This window comes from Amorphotheca resinae (assembly GCF_003019875.1).
Source record: "Amorphotheca resinae ATCC 22711 unplaced genomic scaffold M430scaffold_11, whole genome shotgun sequence".
Lineage (NCBI taxonomy): Eukaryota > Fungi > Ascomycota > Leotiomycetes > Helotiales > Amorphothecaceae > Amorphotheca > Amorphotheca resinae.
Genome location: NW_020194481.1, coordinates 1212797 through 1230334, shown reverse-complemented (window position 1 = coordinate 1230334; position 17538 = coordinate 1212797). Strand labels below are relative to the sequence as shown.

At 50.0% G+C, this 17538-nt stretch overlaps 6 protein-coding genes across 6 annotated transcripts; 4 read left to right on the top strand and 2 right to left on the bottom strand.

The window, feature by feature from the left end:
* Positions 1-57: 57 nt before the first annotated feature.
* M430DRAFT_53479 (hypothetical protein) lies at positions 58-1927 on the bottom strand (the record flags this gene model as incomplete). The annotated part of the gene is made up of 2 exons (XM_024868382.1): positions 58-100; positions 747-1927. 2 exons carry the CDS (start codon positions 1925-1927, stop codon positions 58-60), a joined length of 1224 nt encoding a protein of 407 aa, XP_024718092.1.
* Positions 1928-5920: 3993 nt separating this feature from the next.
* Positions 5921-6671, bottom strand: M430DRAFT_107908 (hypothetical protein; the record flags this gene model as incomplete). The annotated part of the gene is made up of 3 exons (XM_024861183.1): positions 5921-6230; positions 6282-6392; positions 6442-6671. 3 exons carry the CDS (start codon positions 6669-6671, stop codon positions 5921-5923), a joined length of 651 nt encoding a protein of 216 aa, XP_024718091.1.
* A 270-nt stretch (positions 6672-6941) lies between these two features.
* On the top strand, positions 6942-7537 carry M430DRAFT_107647 (hypothetical protein; the record flags this gene model as incomplete). The annotated part of the gene is made up of 5 exons (XM_024861171.1): positions 6942-6989; positions 7047-7061; positions 7175-7325; positions 7395-7460; positions 7512-7537. The coding sequence occupies 5 exons, from the start codon at positions 6942-6944 to the stop codon at positions 7535-7537; spliced, it is 306 nt and encodes a 101-aa protein (XP_024718090.1).
* Positions 7538-8503: 966 nt separating this feature from the next.
* On the top strand, positions 8504-12436 carry M430DRAFT_30787 (hypothetical protein; the record flags this gene model as incomplete). The annotated part of the gene is made up of 3 exons (XM_024865978.1): positions 8504-8566; positions 8621-9125; positions 9177-12436. 3 exons carry the CDS (start codon positions 8504-8506, stop codon positions 12434-12436), a joined length of 3828 nt encoding a protein of 1275 aa, XP_024718089.1.
* A 790-nt stretch (positions 12437-13226) lies between these two features.
* Positions 13227-14823, top strand: M430DRAFT_108766 (hypothetical protein; the record flags this gene model as incomplete). The annotated part of the gene is made up of 2 exons (XM_024861232.1): positions 13227-13740; positions 13925-14823. 2 exons carry the CDS (start codon positions 13227-13229, stop codon positions 14821-14823), a joined length of 1413 nt encoding a protein of 470 aa, XP_024718088.1.
* Positions 14824-15700: 877 nt separating this feature from the next.
* Positions 15701-17086, top strand: M430DRAFT_108739 (hypothetical protein; the record flags this gene model as incomplete). Its single annotated transcript, XM_024861230.1, has 1 exon — positions 15701-17086. One exon carries the CDS (start codon positions 15701-15703, stop codon positions 17084-17086), a length of 1386 nt encoding a protein of 461 aa, XP_024718087.1.
* Between the last annotated feature and the right edge of the window lie 452 nt (positions 17087-17538).

Here is a 17538-nt window from a genome sequence, read left to right as displayed (position 1 = left end):
TGTGGGTTTAGCGTGGTCGTTTGGCGTTTGTTTGGTTTGGTCAGTCAGTACCTTACCTTATCTACTGAACTGATTGATATTTATCGATTGATTGATACCACTGGAGTGGCTATTTGCTTTGATTTTGGGGGGTATGGATTGGATTGGAACGGGGCGGATTGGATTGGATTGGAATGGATTGGATGGGCAAGAGATGGGAGATGGGAGATGAGGGATGGAGAGGGGGATATAGGGGTGTAATGATCGATTGATCGAGTGAGTAGTAGTCATGAAATGAAAGAATAAATCAAAATCAAAAATAAATAAATAAATAAGTTCAGAATTAAGATATGAGATGTGAACATCCCCCTCTCCCTCTCCCCATCTCCATTCTCTCCCTCCCCCACCAACCCCAAAATCTAATCTCATATAAAACTCCCAATAATCACAAAAACAGATATAAAGAGTTCCATACTGGTGTATCGGTAACATTTCCGCCTCTCATTTCAAAAGTGATTGTGCGCGGTAGCGCAGGGTTCGACTCCCTGGTATGGAAGATTTCTTTTTTGGTTTATTGTGTTTTTATTTTTTTTTTTTGGGGGTGGGGGGGGGGGAGGGCACGGTATATTGATCAATCAATCAATGGAGAAATATTCCAAGTAAATTAAAAATTCTACACGCACAAAAAACACATCGATCGATACGCATACAAAAACTATCCCCACGTCCCCCCTCCCCCACCCCTTCCCTGTCTCTTCTGCGCCGACAATCTCCAATCGTCCTCCGCCGCATACTTATTATACAGGGGTTGTATGCGCTCCGCTTTCTTGCGCTTACTCAGTCTATCCGTCGGCGCAACTTTAAAGAACGTCGGCGCTGCATCGACCAGCCATTTCGGTTCGATGCTCGACGTGCAATGCATGTATTCCTTACTTGTCAGGACGAGCGTGTGGTAGATGACCCATTCTGCTTGTTTCCCGAAGAGTGCGGAGCTCGGATGGAGATAGACGGGCGTCCCTTCGATGAGGGTTTTGTAGCCTTCCTGTGGGTCTTTGCGTGCTGAGTTGCGGAAGAAACCGCTACACAGCGCTTGTCGCACTTTTTGCGTGTTGCGCCCGCACGACACGATCGGGTGCTTGTAGCGCTCCATGATCTTGACGAGTTGGTCGCGGACGTCTTTAGCGCGCCGCATGGAGCGGGCTTGGATGAAGTTCTCGAAGCACCAGGGGTTGGCGAATTTGTTGGCTTTCCAGCCGTTGTAGACGTTGAGCAGCGTGAGGTGGTCGCCGTGCGGGTCGTGGAATTTGGCTTTCTTTTGGTCGGCTTGCGCTTGTTTGTCTTTGGGTCGGTAGAAGACTGTGGGCATGGAGAGCATGGCGACGATGCTGAGGATCTCGTCGGAACAGCCGAGGTCGACTGCGGCGATGAGCACTTTGGCAAGGGCGGGTTCCATGGGGAAGTCGGCCATCTTGCGGCCTAGTCGCGTCAGGAGTCCTTCGTCATCTAATGCTGACAAGGCGTAGAGCTCCTCGAGCGCGGTTAACATGGTATTGGTTGGAGGGGGATCCATAAAGTCGAAATGCAGCAGATCATTAATACCCATAGCCTTCAACATCAGGATCGTGTGGGAGAGGTTTTGTCTCTGGATTTCAGGGATAGTCGTCGGTAGCATCTCGGATTGGAACGCCGCTTCGGTGTAGAGACGGAAGCATTTTCCTGGTCCTGTACGGCCCGCACGACCAGCTCGCTGCTTGGCCTGAGCCTGGGAGATGGGCGTTACAACCAACGAATCCATACCAAGCTTTGGATCGTATGCATTTTGCTTGACGAACCCAGGATCGATGACATAGTAGATGTGGTCGATGGTGATAGATGTCTCGGCAATGTTTGTAGCGATAACCACCTTTCGGCTGCCAGGAGGCGCCGGCTCGAAGATCTTACTCTGCATCTCGCTCGGTAGGGCTGAGTAGACCGGGAGGATGATCAACTCTGGAACACTCGGTCCAAGCGCTTTCATACGCTCGTACAAGATCTCACAACTTGTATCAATCTCTTCCTGGCCAGTCAAGAACAGGAGGATATCTCCGGGCGGTTCGGTCAGGTGGATCTGCATGACCGTAACCAGTGCCGCGTCCAGATAATCGGATTCTGGCTCTCGCGAATACATGATCTCGACCGGGAACGTGCGACCCGGGATCGAGAAGATAGGACACTCGTTGAAATACGCCGAGAACTTGTCCGCGTCCAGAGTCGCCGAGGTGACGATGACCTTCAGATCCGGCCGTCGCTTTAAAGTCTTCTTCAGCAGAGCGAAGAGCACATCTGTAGCGATTGTACGTTCGTGAGCTTCGTCCAACATGATGACCGAGTACCTCTTGAGGTCAGGATCCATCAAGACTTCTCGTTGTAACATGCCGTCAGTCATGTATTTGATCTTCGTCGCAGGACTCGTGCAGTCTTCGAATCGAATAGTATAACCAACCTCCTGACCCAGCTGACAGCCGACTTCCTCTGCCACACGTTTCGCGACTGACATAGCAGCCACTCGCCGGGGCTGAGTGCAACCAATAATGCCATTGTTTGCGAATCCTGCCTCGGCCAAGTATTGTGTCAGTTGCGTTGTCTTCCCTGAACCCGTATCTCCAACCACGATCAACAGTTGATTTTCCTGGACGGCCTTGATCAACTCTGACCGGAATCTAAAAACCGGAAGAGATTCTCGTTGTTCCTTAATAGTCATATTCGTTCTCCGACCAAGCGATTGATCCTTGCTCTGTGTGGCTCGTTTCCATTCAGGAACAGCCTCTGTAGATTGCACAGGTCTAACGCTGCGTAGATCACTTGCAAACTTCTTCTCGTCTGGATCGGCCATTGGATCATGCCACTGAGCTGACAGATCAACTTTCGCGCCCTCGGCAGCAGCCTTCTCCTGGGCTTCTTGCTGCCTCAACTCTCTTCGATCCTTGGCCAGAGCGGTACCTGCCATAGCGGCTCGGTTCATAGAGCCGTCAGGCGCCTTGACCACTCGAATAGGAGAGAGTTCAAGGGACTGCTTTGTTTGTCCCGCCAGGAAAGGAGGTTCATCCTCCCGCAGTTCAATATCGACATCTTCTTCAAGCTCCATCTCGCCCTCGCCATTGAGTGTAGCGTTGTAATCTTCGTCTAGGTCTGGGTAGTCCGAAGCCTTCACTACGCCTGAGGCGATGAGTTGACGAATCTCCCATCGTTCTGGTGAAGTCATCCTCTTCTTTTGCCTAGAGTTGCGAGACGTGTCACCCTCGAACACAAGGACTTTATCGTCGATCAGTCCATACTCATTCTTGCCCCCTCCTAACCGCTCCATATTCGCTCCAGACTGTATTCTTGCCTGTGGTGCAAGATCTCGCCCCGTCTCTTGATCAACTTCCTTCATCGAAAGCCCAATCCTAGAACCTTCAATCTTGATAACCTTGACCTTTACCGGCTGCCCTCTCGAAACCAGATCCGACGGGTGATTCACACGCTGGCCTTCCACCAGCGCTGAGACATGCACAAGCCCATCCACCTTGCCCCTGACCCCATGTATGTTGACAAATGCTCCGAAGTCCTTCACACTTGTAACGTGTCCGTCGTAGACCTTGAAAAGTACAGGTTCATCATCGATTTCTGGAGTTGGGGGCCGCCTGAATTGTTCGTCATCGTCTCGCCTCCGCCGACTGCTCTTGTGACCATTCCGTGACCGACCATACTCATCGTCATCATAGCCGCTTCTTCGTCGGTGTCGGGTATCTTCTACTGAGCGAGACCTCGACCTGTATTTGCCCCTGCGACTCCGCCCCCTATCATAATCCTCGTCTGGGCTTCTACTTCGTTTTCTGCTCGTCCTGCCTGATCTTTCCGTCTTCGCCTTTCCCTCAAGGCCTTCCAATAGCGCAAGGGTATCGTCAATCGCGTCGGTCTCTGGCTTCGAATCGCCATTTGTATACTCTTCCTCTACATCATCTTTCCAGGGTATCTCTTTATCGGGCAAGGCAAGCCCCTTAAAGACCTTCGTCTTCTCGTCTATATTGTTCGTTCCGCTTTGCGTCTGTGGACCATTTTGACGCTTCGCACCTTTGAACTTTGGATGCATAGTCAAAACCAGTCGATCTATACTCTCGATCAAGCTCTGGGGGAAGTCTGCGCCCATCCCCTCCAGCTTCTTCTGAAACTCCTCCAAGGAACTGCATTGCGCATGCTGGGCGATGACGAACTCGGCGAGGGTCTTATCGCTGATGCCCAGATGGTTTTGTAGCTCCGAAGTAACTTTCGAGACCAGCGAGAGTAGCTCAAGGGATTCGAGATCGTCCATGGCGGCTGTGGAGGGGAAGGGAGAGTCCAAGGGGTTCAGACCTTGATGGTTTTCCGCATCTTGAAGTTTATCGCCGCAGCGCGCTTACCCGCGCTTACTAAACAGAATTAAGCGCGCTCGGCTATCAACTTGGATATCAACGCCTCTGCTTGTTTCTTCTACAAACTTCTATCAAGTTAAGAATTGGACTGATATTTTGCCATCTTAGATCACAAGAACTTTTTCCACAGAAGCAGTTCTGCTGCTTAGACTATCACGTGACTTTTACTGCCACTTCAGTTTCAGCTTCTAGCTCATCACATCTCTCAAGTCTGCTTTGCCTGCTACTCTTTTCCAATTATATCACACCTTGTGTGACTCTCCATCTCCATTTTTCATCAAACTGTGTAGTAGTCTTACAAAATCCTTCTGTCTATCACCGTCATTGACAGAAAATAAAAGCCATCTCTTTTCGGTAATCTTATCGCGAAACAGTATCGACGTCAGCCAATATCATAATGCAGACTTATTAGGGCCCTCTAATAGATGACATATCTCATCTGAGGCTTTAACTGGAAAAGAGTCGGATGGTTACACGATCTGGAAAGCTGGGAAGTCCCCAATAATGAAAAGCAGGCCGCCACAGCCACAGCCTGTCTGAACTTGACCCAATCCAATTCCTAAGCTCTATCTGCATGATCTGCCTGTTTTTTTACGCTTTGATGAATATCCTGGCTTCCACCTTGAAAGACTACTGCGCGAGACGACCTGTTGCGTGGACACTAGATTTCAGTGGGGAACCGTCATCCAAGGGAATTTCGCTGCAATTGTAATTCATTGAACATCATTCCTGATTTAGAGGACGCTTACACGAAGTGGACCAGCTGGTACCAACTAGTCAAGAAGAATGAAAAAGATACCATAATTTAGCCATAGCAATATCTTCAGAGGTTTAATACAAGCGATACAAGCGACAAATGATAGATTTCTTCGAGTCTCTCCCGGCATTTGGAAGAAACTCTCGTGAAGGAATATAAAAAAAGGCTGCTCATTCCTATTACATAGCCACTGCTAGAGTTTTTATCGATTAGGGCCTTGGGTCGGTTATGTTTCAATATTGATAGTGGTTGATAGGGCAGAAAAGAGCAATATCAAAACGAACTCGTGGAAAACAGACCAGGCAATCGTGCCGATACCTCTCAGTTTCGACACTATGCTTGCGACTCTTCAAGCTTATTTGCTGTTAAGGCGGGTGTTTCTCCTTGATTCTCGTTCGATACAGATTGCTATTCTCCGGGAATCCCGGATTCATAACGTTTGATACCCGACCCTGTGGTGCTGGTAGCTTGATTGATATTGAGTTTGAGAAGCGCCGCTCAACGAATATTTGATACTCGTACTTCAGTTCTCGCTTGATAAGAGAGAGTGCTTAATTCCAGGTGAACCAGTCGAGGGACCCAAGATAGTGCGTAGTCGCTTGATAGTCACGGCTTTCGACTAAACATCAATATAATATTGGGATGTACTGATTGCGGAGTAGATGGATAAAAAAAATCCACAAGCTCTGAACGTGATATATTCCCCACTGACCGTCATATGTACAAGACAACTTCCCCTCTCCGGTGAAAAAAATCACTTCGTCCTAATGTGCTTCAGCTTTGTAGGGCTGTACAAGAAGTTGTTCGCATATGCCTTCGGAACGAATTTCCTCTCATTTGGCTCTTGCACGAAATACTCATATCCCTGCTTTTCCGCGAACCTGATCGCGTCCTCCTTGCTCTTGAAACTGATGTGTGTGCCTTGCATGAAATCGGCGGAAGATTGCCAACCGATCAGAGGGTTCTCCCATCGGTGTCCCTTTTCCAGGATATCCCAGTCCATGCGCCAGTGGTGGCTATGCCAATCGCCGGATTGGGTTGCGGGCTTGGCTTCCTTGTAGATGCTGCATTTGTTAGTTGGGACGACTGAGAGAAAGTGGAAAGAGGGACCAAACCGGACGGTGCGAGCCTCGAGGTCAATTGGAGCTCCAGACAGAACAGCGGCTGGAAGAGTATCTCCTTCTTCGCTGCCGTTCATAACCCGTTTTGGGATGGGGGAGAAGGTTCTGTGACTTGCATCAGCCTCAATTCATCTGCGACTGGCCATTGACCTACGAAGAAGCTTGGTCGACTTCCGCTGTGTAGTCTGGCTGATTATGTCTGGTCATGGACTTCTTCACTTCTTCCTTGCTGAGTGCAGATGACTGGGTGTTATCTGATGTTGTGAGGGGCGTTCCGACTGCGGTGTAGGTGTTGAAGCGTGTCGAGCCTGGAACGGGTCGTAGGGCCGATGGGGCACCTGCTCGTAGCAGACGACCTGCGATCGAGGGACGGAGGAGAGACATTTTGTGCGTCGCGTTGCCGTCTTCGTTGCAATGGGATTTGTCTCGATGTTGCGGCAAGCTCGAGGTCAAGATGATCTGCTTAGTCAGCTAGCGCTAGTGGAAGCTTTCGGGAACCGCAGGTCGTTTTCACGACCTTGAAACCGCAACTCTCCTCTTCGCATTTCATCAAGACGTTCAATAGAGGTACGTGGCAGTGTGGGATGGGGATATAAGGAGATCGCAATGCTGGGGATGTTCAATTGGGCTGACTTGAATGGGATAGTCATCAAGATGAGTTACATTACCCGCCGGGCCCTTTCGACCCTTATCCCTCCCAAGGTGCGTCCTCTTGGATATCCAAACCCAATCCCATTCTGTCTGCTAACCTAAGATCAGATTGCCTCGCCATCTGTAAGTTGCTGTCCTTCCGCCGACCCGTCAATTGAATCCTACGAGACCCTGCGCCCAGCAACCGATACTACCGACCACATGGAGTGAGGAACGACCGGACTGATGGAATTTAGGGACTTGGCGCTGCCACAGATGCTGCCCGCATGCAACGCGTGGTGAGCTTCTACGAGAAGCTTCCCCGAGGCGCAGCTCCAGAGGTCAAGCCTAAGGGCCTTGTGGGCAGATACCAAGCGAAGTACTTCGGGAAGAACCCTTCTGCTACCCGTATGTTCACCATCTTCGATCGACGTGCCATGTCGGAATACGATAGCTGACTTTCTTGATTTCCTCCAGCCATCATCCACGCCATCGTTGCCGTCCTCGCCATCAGTTACGCTAACGCCTACTACTTCCACCTGCGTACGTTGAGGTAAACTCACAGCTGAGAGGACCATTGCTAATGATTTGCAGGCCACCACAAGAACAACGCCCATTAGATAAGGGACCTGGGGCACGAATGGAAGGGGATGGGTCTACTGTACTATGATCGATGTAAATAAGGCACAGAATACCAGTCAATCAAGGTTGCAAAAATAATGCCGGGCTGAGGATGACCAGTCCAAGGAAATCTGTGTGACGATCTGAAGCAGGGTGAATTCGAATACCCGTGACTAACTGAAGACAAAATGCTGTCAAGCAGAGGCAGAAATGACAGGAGAGTAGACCGAGGCTCCTTGGGTATCCCGGAAGCGTAAAAGCTTCTGGATGTCAGGTGACGATCTCCCATGGCCATTCATAGGTACCTTAGATAAACAGTTTTATCAATGATCAGAGTGAACGGCTCCCAGGAATTGTCTCCGAGTCAACGAGATCTCGAGGGCACCTTGCAGATGGTTGGCTCCCTTTTGAGAATTGCTGGAACCATGAATACCGCGGCAACATATGGTGCTATTTATATTCATTCAAACTTAACTCGGTAACAGAAGTTATAGATGAAGATTCCATCCGACAACATCTTACCCCAAGACTGGAAAAGTGAATTGCTTCTTTGCTTTTTGCAATATATTTCAATGCATCTAAAAGTACGTATTGACGAAGATCGCTCCTCTCCCTACCTTATACACCCGTCATGAATTTCAGCCTCCAAGACAGAGCTCGCTAAGTACGCTAATTCTTCCGCGCTAGCCGCTTCGAGCCTGTACATTCTGTTCGTACCTTAAACGCTACACGCATCGTGAACTTGATTCTTTGACCCCAATACACCGTCAATACCTCCCGTCACGGCCAACGAAGGAGTGAATCATCCATCTTCTTGTCGCCTTGCTGGTATTGCGACGCTCCTCTAATCTACGATTCCTTCAATTAACCCTCGGAGTCAAGGTCAAAGCTTGCAGAGTCATCAAAGACGGGCCAACGCATGCACAGCTTTTGGAACCATACAACAAGCAATCTGAAGACGTATGATGGCAACTGAAGCCACCTCTAATAATATCGCGTCGCCGTCTTCTACCCCTGACCATGAGCTGGTGCGTTGAGAGCTCTGTACCATGTGTCTACTCACCTTACTGACGTGCGCTCAGAACACAACTGAACCCACGAGCCAGGATGCCCCTTCCGAACAGTCCCAACCTCTCGTGAACGGAGCCGCAGAGAAAGATGGAAGCAAGAAAAGTAATACGGAGTCTGCCGAAGCAGGTGTCATCTCGGCGGAGGTCAGTGTTAGTGGAGGATCGGATACTGAAGCTTCGAAGGCGGAAACCTCGAAAACTGCAGGCGATGACAAAGGTCACGTTCGTACGACATCCACGGTCAAGAAGCCTACATCTTTCAAGCCAGTTTCGGTAAACAAGACATTTCTTGCGGCAAAAGCCGCGACGGCTGCTGCTCCTTCGAAGCTTGGAGACAAGCCAGCCGCCGGCGCACCCGCAACACTTACAGGACCTTCGACAACAGCCCCAAGTCGACCAAGGCTGGTTGCAAAGTCTGGAAGTAGTATTCGCGATTCGTCTCCTCGAACTGCTGCTTCTGCGAACGGTGGCAAGCCTGGGACCCCAGACGGCAGTGCCGTATGGAATAAGAACCGACGTACGTTGGCGACTTGAATTTGTGATACATAAATATGCTAACTCGTATCAGCTGCACCACCCCCAGAACCAAAGCGTTTTACAGACGAAGAACTCAAGCAGCGTTACGGAATCCATCTAGCTACGAGGCTTCAGTCGGATGACCCAGGAAAACAGGCGAATTGGGCAGACATAGATGATGACGATGACGACTGGGCACCCGAAACAATCGAATGGACCGATGGTACAAAGATTACTCTACCTCAAGCAGATGAAACACCTGCGCCAGCTCCAGCTCCAGCTCCCTCGCCAGTTCCGGCTGTGAAGGAAACGAAGCCTCTTGAAGCAACGAAACCAAAATCCCCAGCACCAGTCCAAGCGTCTGTCTCTCCTACCGTGAAGCCTAGTGGATTTGGGGGAAGAGCCGGACTAGTTCTGAAAGGAGCGAGCGAGAAACCTACTCTGGTTGCGAAGCCTCCAGGACCTCCAGCACCAGTGAAGTCGCCATGGGCTCCGTTACCTCCTGTGGATAAAGTAGCACCTGTTGGAATTGATATCCCCCAGAGTCAACAACAACAGCAACAGCAACAAAACCGCTTCAGTCAAAGAGATCCCCATGGATTCCACGGAATGCCTCCGCCTCCAGCTAAGGAGATCGCTGCAGATGATTTCAGCCGGTCATGGAGAGACGGCCATTCCAACACGAGCAGAGAATTATACAACTCTCAATCTGGACGATATGAGCCAGTAAATGACACCCGTCGAGGTTCTCGGAATGATATACACTCTCGTCAACCCGCAGTACTGCAGAGGCCATCACAGCAAGATGGTCCAGCAGAGCCATCTGCGGCCTTCCAAACGCATCGCGCAAGTGGACAGGATGGCGGATATGGACGTCGTCGCACTTCTTCAAATGTTAGTGGGGGGAGTGGGAACCTTGCCCGACGTATGAGTCGAGGTGATATGCCACAGCCCCTGGAGATGTTAAATGCCCGGCGGGGTTCATTGGCTGCAGTAAGCGATGAGCCTTCATCGCCTCGAAATTATTCTCCTTCTGGACAACAGCAAAGTCAGCGTGGGCCTCAAAACCAGCCATGGTCCCGTGCGTCGCCCGCTGTTAGCCATCCCTCTCCTCAGTCTGTCCACGGACAACCTGAACCACCTGCACAGGCGCCTGCAGGCATTCAAAGTCAGCCTGTTATGGAAGATCCAATCGAGGAACAAAAGAAAATCATGCGATTAAGACGCGAACAAGCCATCAAGAGACGACAGGAAGAAGAGGCAAGAGAGGAGGCTGCCAAAAAGGAGCGTATCCGTCTAAAACTCGAAGCTATGGAGAAAGAACTCGGTCCTTTGCCAGACGCAAAGAAGAAAGACGCACCCAAAGAAGAGAAGGCCGTCCCTACTCAAATCAAAACACGTGATGTTTCTGAGCCCGCGCCAAAATCCGAGCCTGTCGCGTCAGAAGGAAATATCGAATCGGACGCGAAAATTTCCCAGCATGTTGATAGTGCAACATCGCATGACGCGAAGCCCACCGACAGTCAGTCTTCGAACCAAGACCTCCGTCCCAACGGCGCCCACGGTGTTTCTGCATCATCGGCCCCATCTACCCAACCTCCTCAGGAGAGCCGGTCTACACAATCGTGGCAAAACCGCACAGCCACGAACTCTGAAAGATTCCATGCTTGGGGTGCAGCACCTGCACAACAATCTTCGAGAAACGTTTGGGGACCACCTTCTAGTGACAGAACACTCGGGAATGGTACCTTCAACCCCGAACTAAGCATGAATTCGTCATCCACCCCTGGGCCAATAGGTCCTCCGAATCGTGGAAATGGTTCCTATCAACAAGGACGAGGTCGTGAATACGGATCTCGGCCAGCACCCATAGGTCCTCCAAATAGAGCAAACGGCGTTTCAAGAGAGCAGCAATCTCGTGTCGCTGCCTCTGGTTGGACTAGTCTCCCTGAGAAATTGGCCCAAGAAGATGCTTTAAACGCGAAGCAGCATGAGGCTGAACTTGCTCATCGACGTGACCTACAGGCCAAGGGTCTATACACGGACGTGCCACAGCCGATCATTAAGGATCATTGGCGCCCAGTCACTATGAATGAGGATGGAACGCGAGGCAAGGCCCAACCAGTATCCTTGAATATCATAGATGATGGATCTGCTCAACCGAAACAAGAAGAAACCTCTACTCGACCAATTTTCGAAGAACACCGTCATCTCGATGGGCAAACTCAATTCAAACCTGACCCTTGGAGATCGCCTTCTAACCTGAATACGTCTCCTCAGGTCCGTGGATCGAGATTCTTCCCCAATAACAACCGTGATGTACGTTTGGAAGATCCGAATGCCTTTTTCGATAGGCCGGGATCACCATCACCACCTCCGCCAACCATGGCTGGCCACCCTGCATACGATGGTGACAGCGCTCATCCGCATGTCTCCCTCCCACGTCCCTCACCTGTAGTCAAGTTACCACCTGCTGTGCTTGCCCCAATTGGTCCACCAAAGCCAGCTTCTTTTGCCGCCGCGGTTACGGCGCCAGCAGTACCTTCTACGAACAACTATCCTGGACGCCAAGATTATAATCAGAGACAAACCTCATATCAAGATATTCGTCAACAACCACCTACTGGAGGGTCTGGAGGTTGGCAAGATAGGATCAGCAATTTGCTTGGTCGCAAGAGTTCGCCTCCTAAGTCGCATGCTTTTGCTGTCGATTCGTCAAGCAAGAATGCTTTGGAGCTACCTACATCCCAATCTTTTGCAACGGTATCATTGCCATCATCCGTCACTGGCGATTTGGCCGCAGACGATGGATCTGTAGCATCCAAGCCAGCTGCTGAAGAGTGTTTTGAAGAACAAGAGATGGGATCCTTACCCGTCATCAAGGTTCCTGTTGCAGCACCCGTAGCCGCTTGGTCAATGGCCACACCTCAGCCTAAATCACTTCCAAAGAGGTTCCTTCTTTCGAATCCCACCAGTATTGAGCCGATCAACTTCCCTCAGCATATTACAAACAACCGCGTCACAATCTCCATTTTACTCCCCGGACAGGCGGAGCCGAAGAGTGTCAGTCTTCCGGCAAGTAGACAGAGAAGCAACCCAAGACGAGGTGGTGCTTCACGAGGTGCGACACGTCATTCTTCTTCTCATACCAGAGGCGGCAGAGCAAGAGATGCATCGGGAAGTTTCCCATCTCCTAATCTCGATAGCGCATCGGTTTCATCCAGCCCGACTGGTCGTGGAGGTCACCGAGGGCATGGCAGAGGATACGGCTCGAACTGGAACCGACATGTTTCAACACCGGTTCATACATAATCAGTGTTGGATTTGGATGTAGCATGATACAGGAAGCTTGCAGGAAGCCTTCTACTCGGCATGGCGATAACGACCTTCTTGTGCAATTATGGACCTCATATTTCCTTTCTACCACGCACAGCAACACACCACTTTTCGCATTACCAACAGCACCTTGTAACTTGAATGCATATGAGCGGTTGTTTGTCTCTTCAGCGGCTATAATGCAACTTTGCATACGGCGTGTACATTAGGTGCACAGGAGAAATGATTTTCGCCGACTTTCAGGAGTTGGTAGACATAATCATGGCCTTGAAGCACATTTAAGGATGGACCTCAGAGTGCATCATTCGATGGTGAGCTTGACCTAATTCAGGCAGTAGCAGCTGAAGGAGAGATACTTCTTTGCAAATCTTGCGAGCATTGCTGTGTAGCTTGCGGATGTTAAGGCTTGATTGATACCGATAAATAGCCAATTGATGAATAAAACACTTCAAAACATTTCAAACCAATGACCACGTTCCATTGAAGTCTATACCTTGTCTAAATGCCTGATCTGAAATTCTCTCAGCTTTATTGTGTAGACCTTGTATTTCTCAGTTTTATAAAACTCCTTCCCATAGCCAAAGAGACCCGTAGCCCCCCGGCAAATTCTCACCCCATTACTTCCATCCAATCAATCAACTCGGTACATTCCTCCCCCACGTATGACATCCCCACCACCAATCCCAATGTTCAAACACTCACAACCTGGCCCCTTTTCCGCCATTCGTCTCCTGACTATCTGATATCCAGATCTGAGAACGACATAATGGTTGCCAAGAAACAAATCAATCTCCTCCGGGGCTGGCCCAACCCGGCTCTCCTAGCCAGCTCCGCTATCCAAACCGCAGCCGCAAAAGCTCTATCCGACCCCCAGGTCTCAACACCTGGATTACTCTATGGTCCTGATCCGGGGTATCAACCTTTGCGGGAGAGTATCTCCAGATGGCTATCAGACTATTACCGCAACCCGTCCCTTGGCCCCGCGGAAGCTTCGCACAATGGCACAGGGGGTAACGGGGATGAGGATGATGGGGACAGGATCTGTATCACGGGCGGCGCCTCCCAGAATCTGGCTTGTTTGTTACAGGTGTTTACGGATCCCTTGTATACTCGGGTGTGGATGGTAGCGCCTTGTTATTTTTTGGCGTGTCGGATTTTTGAGGATGCGGGGCTCAGGACGAGGGCGGTAGGGGAGGGAGCGGAAGGGGTGGATCTGGAGGCTTTGGAGAAGGGCTTGGAGGAGTGTGAGAGGGAAGCAAATGCAGAGAAGAAGGTAGGTGGTCTTGAAATTTCCTGAGAAGACAAATGGGAGAGATGGCAGAGGGGAATGGAGTGTTCAGTGGCACGTGATGACCGAAGGGGAAACCCAAGAACAAGCCTGGACTTTTAAAACTGCTCTGATTCTTATATCTCTACAGTCTATGCTATTCTCCGAGACACGATTTGCTAACGTATTATAGAAAGTCAAACTGCCAAAGCCTTGGTCAAAAATCTACCGCCATGTAATCTACGCCGTCCCCGCCTTCTCCAACCCCTCTGGTCGAACCATGGCTCTCTCTTGTCGGCGCTCACTTGTCCAGCTTGCAAGAAAGTACGATGCATTAATAATAACGGACGATGTCTATGACTTCCTGCACTGGCCCACCTCCTCCCCCTCCTCGCAGCATTTAACTAGAGCAATACTTCCACGACTAGTAGATATCGACCGGACACTGGAGCCCGTGCCAGGGAAAGAAGACTTTGGCAACGCTGTGAGCAACGGAACGTTCAGCAAGATTGCCGGGCCGGGTGTGAGGACTGGATGGGCCGAGGCGACCCCGAAACTCATATATGGATTGAGCCAATGCGGCTCATCGCGCTCTGGAGGAGCGCCGAGTCAACTCACCGCCACGATCATAAACTCATTACTGCAAAGCGGGGATTTGGAAGAGCATATTGAGAAGGTACTAAAACCTGCTTTTACAAGAAGATACAATCTTATGATGTCGGCTATCACGAGAAATTTGACGCCACTGGGCGTGAAGGTTGAAGAGGGTAAGGTGGAGGGGAAGGATATCTTTGGGGGGTACTTCATCTGGTTGGAGTTACCGGAGAAGGTGAATGCGGAGATTGTGAGTGAGAGGTGCAGGGAGAGAGAGAATTTAGTCGTGGCGCCCGGGGATCTATTCGAGGTCCACGGGGATGAGAGTATAAAGTTTCAGAACTCACTAAGGTTGTGTTTTGCATGGGAGGAGGAGGGAGATCTCGAAGAAGGAGTGAAGAGGTTGGCGCGGGTTGTGAAAGATGTTATGGAAGGGAAGGGAGGGGAGATAGGGGGAGGCCGAATGAAGGCATCGAAGCAGGATCTGGGAGAGTTTAGGTGAAAGGACAAGGAAAATGGGATAAAAATTATATAGATATACTCACAGGCTCAGGCTTCAGAATCGATCAAATCCCATACCAGCTAAAGCTACTGCACTCTATACACCATGCCTTGTGATAGGTGCCACGGAAATTACAATAGAATATTGGAAATTAATTCCCAGGCACTTTTAGAACTTGCATGACGAACGTCAGTTACTGTTATGAAGTGCTTTAGTTATTTGTTCCTTTGCACTCGAAAGGTTTTAGAGGAAAGTGAAGAAGATATAAAAGAGAGGAAAAATAGATACGGATTATAGGCTTGTTTTGAATAGTCCAATCTACTACTAGAGTTTTGATAATCAAATACACGAACCTATCTATCTTCGCCGGTACTGATATTCGCAGAGGTCTTTATCCAGCCATAATTGTCCTCTGAAAGCACTTCGACAAGTTCATACCTAGGTACCTGCGGATCAAGTACCAGTAAGAAATAGAACTTTCTATTTATCGAATGCGCCTTCTGCGAAAAGAGACGACGTTGTGTTTGTACAGGAAGTTGGCTTCGAGGGGACGCACGTGACAAGTGAACGACGACATCTCCCTTCGCTCAACTTTGTCTTCACCCGTCTCTCTCCTACTCATTTCCTTCCATTCCAGATATCAGTAACCTCAATAATCCTAATCCCTTAAATACTCCAACCTTGTCTCCTAGTAACTGAACATACTTCCAGGGCATACTAACCACCATCATTCTGTCTACGATCTCGACATTCCTCCAACATGGTTCACCGGCCGCACTGTATGCGGCGCGCATATCCTGTTGACGGATGGGCATGCGAATGCAGCTGTCATCCGAGAAGTGACCAAGAGCATTCGCCGGAGAACTGGCTCAGCGAAATGAAATGCCGGCCGCAATTCGATGCCGTCCGTCAACCCAATTACTTCATCCTCAACCCCAAAACACTCGTTACTACATCACAACCCCTCAGCTTCACCATTGGAACAGGCACTCAAGTCCTCTCCTCCGCTCTTGCAACCTGTCTTGAAACCAAACATGAACTCATTTTTGTGACCTGTTTCTGGTCAAAGAAATCCAAAGCCAGCGAGGATATTACTTTGCTGCTTCACAAGTTGTCCGAAAAAGCTCTGGCGCAGAAGCATACTATCCAGGTGCGCATTTGCTTCTCCTCTCATTCGCCGTGGAGGCGTCTTCATCCATCTGTTAGGAAGGGGAAGATGCATCACCCTCGGTCATGGAAACGGCTTGGGTTGCCGAAGCCAAAAGAGATCCAAGGACTGCATATGGTGGTCAAGAGTATATTTGTCCCTCCCTTCAGTGTCATGCATCCAAAGTTCATTCTCATGGATCGGAAAAAAGCATGGATGCCAAGTTGTAATGTCAGCCGGCAGAACTGGTTTGAGGGGTGTATTGAGATGGAGGGAGAGATCACGGAGAAGATTTATGAATTCTGGGTTGCATTTTGGGGGAAGAGAGGGGCGGAACTTCCTCCCTTGCCCTTGGATAGCCAGGAAAGGCCGGGCATTTCTTCGCCAGGGGAGCTTGCACCAGGATCACCCGTGATATCTCAAACAGCTGTCCCCTCACATCCAGCTGGGATACCCACGATCCTCCTCCCTTCACCTCACCACTGGAACCCCCGTTTCTCTCCTCTCTGGATACGGTACACGCCTCATACAACCCCATTCACCACCTTTCTCCAACACATTTTCCGCGCCGCAAAATCAAGCATCTACATCCAAACGCCGAATCTGACCTATCGCCCAGTCATGAGAGCCCTCACCGAAGCTCTCAAACGCGGCGTAGATGTGCACATCATCACCTCAAAACATCTCATGGTTCTCGAACAGCTCGCCACCGCAGGCCGCATCACCGAATGCGAGGTACGAAGGCTCGGAGGCAGATACTCACACTTAAAGAAAGCCAAAACCATCGCCCTGCGACGGTACGAAAGAGCATCCCGACGAGGCCAACCCGTAGAAAACCCTCCCAGGCTCGGCTCACTAAGCATTGGATATTACAAACCGAAGAGCGACAAGTCGGTCAAGGACCCGAACGAGCCCGTGAAGAGCCATCTGAAATTCGTGTGCATAGATGACGAGGTCACGATCCTGGGAAGTGGGAATATGGATCGTGCTAGTTGGATGACTAGCCAGGAGCTGGGGATCGCTTTCTTCTCGAGGGATCTTGCTATACAGCTTGCGGAGAGTGTGGAGAAGGCTTTAGATGGTAGGGTGAAGTACGCGTATGAATTGAGTATGTGAATTAGTAGACAGGCGAACTCCTAATGAAAAATAATTCTCGATTTGAACGAACACTTCATCTGTGGTCGTGATTGATTGATTGAACCGACATTTTCAGACATCTTCTCACCCTCCTATGAAGACGGAAATAGAGTCCCAAATAGGTAAGCAGATTGACAAGCAGGAAATATCAATCAGGAGCATGCATATATCCTCTCTCATTCATCACTCCCTACACCCTCGCTCAGACATAGTAGAATAATCAATCCCTCCTACCAACCCCTCCGCCTCTTCTCTCTTCCATTCACACATACACACAACCATACGTGAAGAAGCCAGTACATCCCGCCAAACCCCCAAACGCCAAAAATTCCGAGAGAGGTTTCTTGGTATCGATCGATCCATCCATTCATTCATCCGTCCGTCCGTCCGTTCACCCAGCCACCCGCCCATTCCATACCCAGAACATCATT